The sequence below is a fragment of the Nestor notabilis genome, unplaced genomic scaffold (assembly GCF_000696875.1).
Source record: "Nestor notabilis isolate BGI_N333 unplaced genomic scaffold, ASM69687v1 scaffold27764, whole genome shotgun sequence".
NCBI lineage: Eukaryota > Metazoa > Chordata > Aves > Psittaciformes > Psittacidae > Nestor > Nestor notabilis.
In genome coordinates this window covers 24,862-34,745 of record NW_009927349.1, presented here as the reverse complement: position 1 = coordinate 34,745, position 9,884 = coordinate 24,862, and the positions used below count along the sequence as shown (strand labels likewise).

At 35.8% G+C, this 9,884-nt stretch overlaps 2 protein-coding genes across 2 annotated transcripts in view; one reads left to right on the top strand and one right to left on the bottom strand.

Annotated features, from left to right (window-relative positions):
* Positions 1-2,280: 2,280 nt before the first annotated feature.
* Positions 2,281-9,884, top strand: part of LOC104405342 (ras-specific guanine nucleotide-releasing factor RalGPS1) — a gene marked incomplete at both ends in the record, with an annotated part of 30,827 nt that continues 23,223 nt past the window's right edge. The window contains one exon of the mRNA XM_010014022.1: positions 2,281-2,407. Coding sequence (XP_010012324.1) covers positions 2,281-2,407 — 127 coding nt within the window. The remainder of the gene's footprint in view (positions 2,408-9,884) is intronic.
* The window catches only part of ANGPTL1 (angiopoietin-like 1), a 17,098-nt gene continuing 15,597 nt past the window's right edge, over positions 8,384-9,884 (bottom strand). Inside the window, exon 5 of the mRNA XM_010014021.1 lies at positions 8,384-8,791. Within this exon, the coding sequence (XP_010012323.1) occupies positions 8,604-8,791 (188 nt within the window). The 3' untranslated portion in view covers positions 8,384-8,603. The remainder of the gene's footprint in view (positions 8,792-9,884) is intronic.

Genomic DNA, 9,884 nt, shown 5'->3' with positions numbered 1-9,884 from the left:
AAAAAAAAAAAAAAAAAAAAAGTCATTTTATATGATTGGAATCCAGAGTTGAAAGGAACCATGGAACCATTAAATATTTGCTTGGTAATCTAATGTTCCTAAAAAAAGATGAAATTCATGTCTTCTGACGGTATGTCTGAAAGTTGTCTCACTCATTGCCAGCACACCCTCTGATCTCTGGAGAATAATAAATGCTCCTAATGCATTATTTGCCCTGATCAAAACTTGAATTATGAATCTTTCCAAGAAACGTAATAGAATATTCTATTCTACTTCATTTAATGTAAAGGAAATCTAGATGACTAGCTAAGACTTGGGCAATGAAAGCAAATAGTCATTAGACATCTGAAGTTAGGTACGTGAATCCTGCCCACTCTGACAGCACCCCGAAACCTCATCACTGTTTCTGCATTTCAAGAGGTTGTCTTCAGTGCCAGCACTCTATAATTAGAAAGCAAAGAACAGTCTAGAAGGCTCCAAATCCTTCTCTGCTACCGTAAACTATCAGCCTTAGCTTTTATTGTTTCTTCATATGTACATCTCTACTGTTCTTTGTATCCTTTAAGCCTAAGAGACAGAGGAAGAAAAATTACCTAGAAAAAGCAGCACCATCAAAACTGAAGAAATAACAGCTGGGTCATTACTTGCCCTCACAGAAACCCTTTTAACATTGTCAGCTGCTCTGTACTTTTCTATATTAATGCAGAAAGTGGAGGCATGATGTGAATTTGCATCGTGAGGACATGGGAAAGTCGTACAGAGTCAGCTTGTTTAGAGGTTGTTCAGAGGGCCTGAAATGATGTATCAGACTTGAACAAGATTATGCAAATCATCATGTTTTACAGAAAATAAAATTAATTTCATTCAAACCTGAATTTAGGTTGTTACTCTATCTGCTAGTCTTGTCTTCAAGTCTGCAAAATACAAAAGTCTTTCAGATACCAAATGGCAGCAGAATGTTTTAGAGTGTTATTAAAAGGAGGAAGCTAATCTAGGCTGATTAAACTGGAGCCATCTTTCAGGAGATAAACTTCAAAAGATAAATGTTGTGTTCCAGTGGCTGGAAAGAATTCACGCCTGTCTACTATTTCCTTGTCCTGGTATTGGCAGATACCTGCAGTTTTAATGGACAGGAGATGCTGTCCATCTTAGTATTGGAACTAAAGCGAAAGATGTAAATTATGCTGGAATGTCAGAGATCAGTATGTCTTGGGAAACAGTTCACTTTTTTTAGAAGTGACTTTCTTCTGAAAGCCAGCATTTTGTGTGTCAGCTGTCCTAATGAAGATTAGGAAATAGGAAATGTGAGTAAAAAGAATTCACTAGTGAATTTGCAGAAGGGACGCTTCTATCATGTTCACATACATTCTTTAACTGAAAGAGAAAAGGGAATATGTGTTAAGAATTTGGTGATCTGACCCTTGTAATTTTTGCACTATTGGATATCATATAGGGGAAAAATTGTGACTGGGACTAGAACACTGAGTCTTCTGCCAAAATACTCAGCGGGAACATCTTAACGCTCTTCTTTAAATTCTGACTATGAATTGAAATGAAGCCTTTCAGGTGATTTTGCTGCACTAGGTCAGCTAGATGTTTTAAAAATAACTTTTTGCAATTTGTTTTTCCAGATCCTCAAGTACATGGATATGTACATCTGCATTCATAGTTTTTAAAATTATTGTTAAAAGATATTTATCAGATATAAATGCTATTGTTTTGTTCTTTGGAAAATTATTTGTTGAGAGAGCTCTCAAAACAAGAGTAAGAACATATTTTGGAATTTGGGGTTTTGTGGGGTTTTGGGTTTGTTTTGTTTCGTTTTGTTTTGTTTTGAAGCAGGATTAGCACAAAATTTCTCAGTCTTTCTGACAAAGAAATGTTAACGTATGTCATGGTTTACCCCAGCTGAGGGGTGGAATGAGGAGCAGAAAAGGCCTGTGTAACTCTCTGCAAGTTAATAGTCTTTTTATAACTTGTATTATTTCAGAAGGCTCCTTCAGGACTCCAAAGTTTTACCTGATCAGTTTTTTTTCAAAAGATAGCTTAAATTTAACAACCAAATAGCAACTTTTCTTAGTAAATTCTCCAAATACTCATCGTTAAGGAATAAATGTTGCAATTTTAAAGCAGTTGTTACTGGTTTGTATTTTAAATACAACAGTGGGGGAGTAGAGATGGGAATCCATCCTTATAAGGGTAAAAGAGAAATCATAATGATCATTCTTAAGCTTATCTGGTTTTGTCTTTTTTTGTTGTGTTTTGGTTTTTTTCCCCTAGTTATTGAGTCGGAAGGATAAAGCCACATTTGAAAAGTTGGAGTATGTTATGAGTAAAGAAGATAATTACAAAAGGCTTAGAGACTATATCAGCAGCTTGAAGATGACTCCTTGTATTCCCTATTTAGGTAAGTTGAAGTGTTGCTAGTAGGAAACACTAATGACAAAATGACAAACACACTTCTCCAGTAATTACACAAACTAAACACTGTCTTTTAAGCATTTGTGAAACTATTTGAATACTTCAGTAAAGAATCTATAACTGCTAGTTGATTATGGATACTCTGTGTTTGACAAGAGCTAACTTCACTAGCTTCAGAACGACAATACCTCTTAAACCTTACAAACACTTCAGATTTTACATACAGTATCAGTTTTCTAGGAAATCATTTTCCCATATGTTTTATGGATAAATTAATGGACTTCTGGAGAAGTACTTAAACGTTATGCCTGCTAGCACTCTTAGTGATAAATACTTGACTGTTATAGTAATGATGGCTTTTAATTTATGAGAAGGTATAAATCACCAACCTCTGAGATAAATATACATAGATCTTGGGCTTTGGAACATGATAAAATTGCTGCATTTAATTATACTAGGGTGGCAAGAGAAACTGGGTTGTTATGACTGACTCAGCTTTATGGAATAATTATGAGTAAATGACATTCCTCTGTATCTGAAAGCTAGTAAATGTGTTTAATATATATTGCTTTTGTTGCCAAGATAATCTAGTTTTACTTAATGTCTCAGCTTAGTTTGGTTAAAGTGGTCAGTGCACGCTTCCCCCCCCCACGTAGCTTTTCTTTGGTATCATAAGATATTGATAAAATAAGGAAATGTTTACCCAGTTTTTTGCTTTTCAAGACAAAAAAAATTAGTTGATATTTTTACAGATATAAGTTGCTTTTATGCCTAAATTCAGGATGACCTTTTTGTGGTCACTAAGGCTTATTAAACTGTAATCCTCTTGTTCCTGAAATTTGATACTTCTTTCACTCAGCTGGGCTATTAACTACTAAAGATAAATAACTTGACAGTTACCTTTATGCTGTGAGCTATGTGTCCATGGCAGTACTGTTTCGGTAGCTTCATAGCTTGATATGAATGACAATACCATCATTGATGTTAGAATCGAGAATGATGCCTCTAAAATGCATATATTCAGGCTTTGTGAAATTGGTTGAATTTTACATGCTTTATACTTAAATAGAAAGAACCCATTCCTGTGGAGAACCGATAATTTTAGTGACAGGTAGTTCTATAGAATCCCTCATTCTGTCTTCAGTTTTTACTTCCCTGTTACATCTCTCCCAGAAACATCCATCAGTTTCAACATGATCTTTACAGCTGTTAATTTCCTGTAATTTCAGGTATTCAGATGTTGATAATTACTTGTGCCTAGAATGGCAGAAGCATCATGAGCATATTTTGTCTGAAGGTCAGGTGTGAAAATTGCTGGTGTGGTATACCATCATATGCTACCCTGTTTGTTGACATAGCTATTAAAATTAGGCCTGAATTAAAAGGGCCAAAAAAGAAGCCAAGCATGTCATGTGGTTAAACATGTAATTTTGTAGCTTTCTCATCATGTGTATGGATATAGCATATATGCACTGTATATGGTTCTGGAATGCAGTTTCTAGCTTTCCAGATGTTTTTTACCTATATGCCATGATTTTTGAAATATGAAGCCAGGCTCAAATTGTTTTCTTGCTGGTTATAAAACTTCCAAGCCAACCTGCTGTCAGATTTTTTGAAATCTCATGATACTTGGAACCATGCCATTATGGTCTTCTGATACTTAACTGTTGTACAGAGAAATCTTTATGCCTTGCTGTATTTGTCTCTTACTTTAAAAATACTGCATTACTATGTGCAACTGCGTATTAAAAAAAAAAGGTGAAATGTTGGAAAACAATGTTTAAAGTTTTGTTCCATTACAGATGTTTTCCTTAATATATTAGCAACTTCTTGCCTAGCTTTTATATTAGAATAGTCTTTGACTTTTGATAGTTTGTTGAAGTGAAATGTATATTTCTTTTTTACTTAGAAAGAAAGAAATGCTCTTTGCTGTGAGCTGCTGTGGTTAAAGAATGTGTTGTGACCTGGTTTCAGATTATATCAATTCTTACTGATGATACGGAGAATGTCTTCAAGCCTTTTTTTTTTTTTTTTAATCTCCAGGGGAATAGCATACCTACTGGTGCACTCCTGCTAAAATTAATCTTGTAATATTTAAATAATCGGCAAAAAGAGCAAAATTGCCTTGAGACTACAGTCATGATAAATCTGGATCTATCTCGGAAGATTGGCTGTTGAGTCCAATTATTCTCATTTGATCCAAGCTTTACTCTCCAGTAAGACCTGAGTAGATAATGTGGGAGTGTTATTCCTAAAAGTTCCTTCCCAAGGCATTTTTACTAATGCAAGAGTCATATGGAACAGAAGTAACTTAATTTGCTTGTATTACTATTTTAAGATTACCAGGTTATAATTTTTGAAAGGATCTTTTTCTGCTGTTGCTGCTATAAAATCATAGTGCTGTTCCTGGTTTAAAATGTGTAGAAACATCTGCCTAAAAGTCTACAGTTCGAGATTGTGACTGTGGGGTGTATCAGCGAGGGGGGGATTAATCATAGGGTCCATTTCCTCTCAGGGTGTAAAAGAAGGGGTGTGGGGGGGCTTTCTTCACTGTAGATGTGGAGATCCTGCAGTTGTCATGCTCCCCTAAAATGCTTTTTAAAAGAGTGCAGAGAATCAAGCCTGCCACATAGTTATATTTGCCATTGCAAATCCCCTCTGGAGAAGTACTGGCACTCGTTGTGAAGAACCCTGTTTGGAAGGTCGTAGGGAAAATGAGCATATAAAGGAATTTCATCTGCGGTTTCAAGCATGAATGCTTTACCATTTAGAGGTTCCTAGGTTTACCCTTGTGCAACCAAATATCAAATGTGGGTTTGGAGTTTTTTCACAACCATCTTAACATTCAAAGATAAAACTTAAATAAGGTGGGGTGTTTTTTGTGTGTAGTCTTTGCAAGGGGAAGGGAGACATAGCAGTACAAATTGTTTTCTTATTACCACAGCTCTCTCGCTGTGGTCAAAGTAAAGATATCCTTTCACATTTAACTAGGGGGAGAAATAAGAATATTTTTCAGTTCCTTGCAGCAATAGGTGTGATGTGATTTCAGAGTTCTGGAAATTCAAATGAGAGCAGCACATTGTCAGTGTGCAAGGGCTAAGAGCTGTGCCACACCAATGAAAATGTTCAGCATTTGGCTCTCGTTACGCAGTGTTGGGATATGTTGTCGTTGTATCACTGGGCCAGCTAAAGTAGCCAGACAAATGATATATTTTGCCTTAGAATAAAAACCCATTCTTATAGGGAGTCTTACCATGGAGTTCTGATTAATTTGAGATTGCACAATGAAACAATTAAGCCACTTCTTGAGAAGTAATATTTTTATTTAACTAAGCAGTATGACCTTGTGAAATATGATTTATAGCTGTTTTTCAGGAGTTATATCCAGAAACAGAAAAGCTGAAAACAGGTTACTGAAGTATTCATCTGATGAATATTCAGCTACTTCAGTGGTAATGCTTGCAACAGACTTCGGAAATATATGTGAAAACTGTGTTTCCGATTTAGTAGAGGTTAAACTTTTTCAAGGTCTGTTTGGTTAAATTTGGACTGATAGTACAAGAATATTGAAAATTATATCCTTCCCAGACAGACTGCTGCTGAGTGTCCAGTGCAATAAGCTTGAAGGGTACTGCAGTGTCTTTTGATAAACTTTTCAAAAAAAAGTGTGAGTGAAAACACTGAACTTTTAAAGTCATTTACCCTACTTAGGAAATTCAAATTGAAAGCTAAGAACTAATAGTGTTACAGGTATTTGAAAACAGTAAATTATTGTACAGAGTATGAATCAACCTGAAAAAAGAGACGCTATGCTTTCCCTCCTTATAATCTTAAATCAGCAACTTACAGTTAAGTCTTCCCTTTCGATAGCACAGCATGTGTACAGTTTGAGCTTTCTGGGTTTATTTTCTAATAATGTTTAGTTAACGTCATCCTACAGCTTTAAATTGGGGAAGACTCACTTTTTACATGTCTAATGTATAAGATTTAATTTAAAGGCTGAGTGCAAGCTAATTTTACTTTTGGGTTTCTGCAAATTACACCTTTCACTAACTGTACTGAATAAACAACCACTGTTTTTGTAGCAGGCAAGAGATCCTTGTGGTAAAATAAGATCACTTCCAAGGAGAGGAAATCTGTCGGTTGAATGAACTAAAGCTGTCAGAAGTGTTCATTAAAGGAATGTTTTGGAGGGCATTTTCAGCTTTTAAATTTACCTGAACTGCTTTTCTGTCCAGCTACCGTAGAAAAAAAGAACAGATTATAAATATTCTGAATTCTAAGCATTTGCAATTAAAAAGCATTTTTATAGAACTTTTGATGAGGTCTGTATGATATTTGTAACAACAAATATTCCTTATAGGAAGAACAATTTCATAATTATCATCTTAAACGTTTGTGTCAGATAAAATTCTTGGTATTTGGGAATGGAACATAATGGAACTGATTCCCCAGCTACCCAACCACCCCTGCAACCCCAGTTGAATATTGGTGAGAGTTGTTGCCTTCGATCTCCAACCAAGATTTAACTACACCCCGTGCAGCTCTATATTATCAATGAAGATTTATCTACTCCAGGAATGTGTTTTGAAAGCAGAATGCTATTTTTTTCTCTTCTAAATTACAAATGAGATTTTGCATAGCGATTGATATCAACTATTTTACCATCACGATATTATTATTCTTTTAGCTACTAGGGTTTCTTATGTTAAATAGGGGCAAAGTTCTTTAAAATCCTGAGGGCACATACGAGGTGCCAAACAAATACATTGGTTACAGTTCAGAACAGCATATTTAGGCTTTGCGTAATATCAAATTAGGTAAGCTGTGTGACGAAGTACAATTATTAAATTTTATATACTAGAAAGAAAACTTTAGTTTTGGAGACTACCTAAAGCAAACATTTTGTTTCTGGTTTTGGAAGTATCTTGTTTCGATGAAGTGTGGTATGGCTTTTGTAAAGGGTGGAAAAGCATTTTCTAATCAATTCCTTAAATTATATGTTAATTCCAGTGGAAATTTGATATATAGAAGGTAGAAAATTTAATATAGACAGTATCAAAAGTTTTATATACATGTAGAGGAAGGGAAATGTGTATGTTCTAAGAGCAGCCCAAGTTTGGGGTGTCAGGAAGAAAACCCTCAGAGCTGATTTCTAACCATTCTTTTATTGTGTCAGAAGAAAGCTGTGTTGGAGTAAAACTTCCAATGTTCGGTGACTTGGACCTTCTCTTAATTAGTATGTGTGAACACTTGTTCAGACCTCAATCACTCCTAATTGGAACAGGGGAGGGGTCTCCCAAATGTCAAGTCATAATTTTAATATCAAGACTTTTCATTTTGCTATTTAAGTTCAAAGTATCAAGAAATATTTTTGTTTAATTAGGATCTTTGAATATTGAGGTTGAAAGTAAAAAGAAGTACTAAGCAATTTGGTTGTCTTAAGCTGATCAGTAATTATATACAATTAATTTTTCTTACATTAGGAACAATTTGCCTAAGTGTTTTACAGAAGGTAGGATATGCAGATCATAAGGAATTCTCTACATGACTAAGAAATCTTATATTTAATTCACCACTTCATATTGAAATGATTATTTGTTGCAAAAATCCCTCTGCTGCGAAGCTAGAATATTTTCAATTTTTGTGTAGCTTCTTGGAGTACATCTTAAACCTTAACCAGTAATATGAAATCAGATTTTCATTGAAAGTAATGCCAATATTTTTAAATAAACTGTTAAATAAGTAATCAATTTACACATTAAAGCAAGACAATGTCATTTCACATATTTACATTTAAGGGTTGAGTTAACCTGAAAAAAAGCATAAGCTTTTTAAGTGAAAAGCTTATATCTTGTCATATATCTGGATTTTTTAAACCAGCTTTAGTGACTGCTTACATAAAGTATGCTGGACTTGAAAAAAGATAAATATGCTTTGCAAGCACAAACATCTGCTTTTGTGAATGTGTGTTTAAAAAAACACTGTCTGTCACAGTAGAAAACGTTTCTAAAAAGAGAGGTGAACACAACAGGGAAAAAAAAGACAGGAAAACTGTAGACCTGCTTTTTGCAGGAGCAGATTGTGCAAAATAATGATTAAAAAGTAATATTTTATTTTTCTGGAACTCAAGCACTGAGAAGTTTATACGTGATCACTTGAGCACTGTGGGATATTCCTTCTCAGTCTATAGGTCTTATCATCATTTGAACTGCTTTCAAGGAGTAGGAACCTCCCCGGTACTCAGCCCAAAATACTCCATCCTGATACTTGCTCCTGTAGTGGCCTCCTCTGTACCACACCCCATTAAGGTTAGAGTGGGCACACGCATTGTACCACCAGCCGCCTTTGTGAAAATGAGCACAGTTGCCTGTGGGACAGAAAGAAATGGGTGAACTTCAGCATGAAAGAGGAGAAATGGAGATTAGCAAACACCTTCATGTTCTGCTTCATGCTTATTCTTGGAGGGAACTTTCAAGTACCTTATTACCTGTTGTGGCCATATCAATTGCTGTTTCTACCTAGATTATAAATTCTGTTGTAACAGCAACCATTGCCTGGAGAGAGGATTATTGACATATTATTTAATGTGTCAGCTGAACACTAAGGAGATCGACTCTTAGACTACCAGCAGTACTTATCCATGAGCTAACATTCAAGGAACTTGGAATATGTACTGTTTAGAAATACTTCAGTGAAAGCAATGTGGGTTGATACAGTCCCAAGCAACACGCAGGACCGCAGTTCCACAAAAGAGTTGCTTGTAACTTGTGTTTTTACTGTTACAGGCTTGTTTAAGAGTTTGCAAGATTTGTTCAGCTTTTATGGTTATTGACAGCTGAAAAAAAAAGCAGTTTGAGGTATTGCACTCCTCAACCTTTCTTTTACTGATGAGGCTTTAAGAGGAAAGCTGGAGGAAGAGTGTGGGACAAAAAACTGTCCTTCAAAGAGAATGAAACAAAATGATCTGCCCATTTCTCAAGTATTGGTACATAATTAAGCCAGTGCACAGTTGCAGCTCCTTTTGTGCTGCTCAGTGGCTTTAGTTTGTGGTGATAAAATTCCATTATTATGTGACCACAGCACTACTCTCAGAGATCACTTGGACAGGTGTTCTGACTGCAGTCACGTGCAAGTGATAAGGATGTCATTGAGCTAAATAAAAAGCTTGCTCAAGTGTGCTTGCAGTGGGGGTGATAGAATTTGAATTTCTGAATGGTGCAGAGGCTTGCAGGGGCCCTGTCAATATGATTTCTGTCGTAATCATAGAATGGTTTGGGTTGGAAAGGACCTTAAGGTCATCTAGTTCCAACCCCTCTGCCATGTGCAAGGACGCCTAACACTAAACCATGTCGCCCAAGGCTCTGTGCAACCTGGCCTAGAACATTGCCAGGGCTGGAGCATTCCTTTGGCAACCCATTCCAGTGCCTCACCACCCTCACAGTAAAGAACTTCTTCCTTAT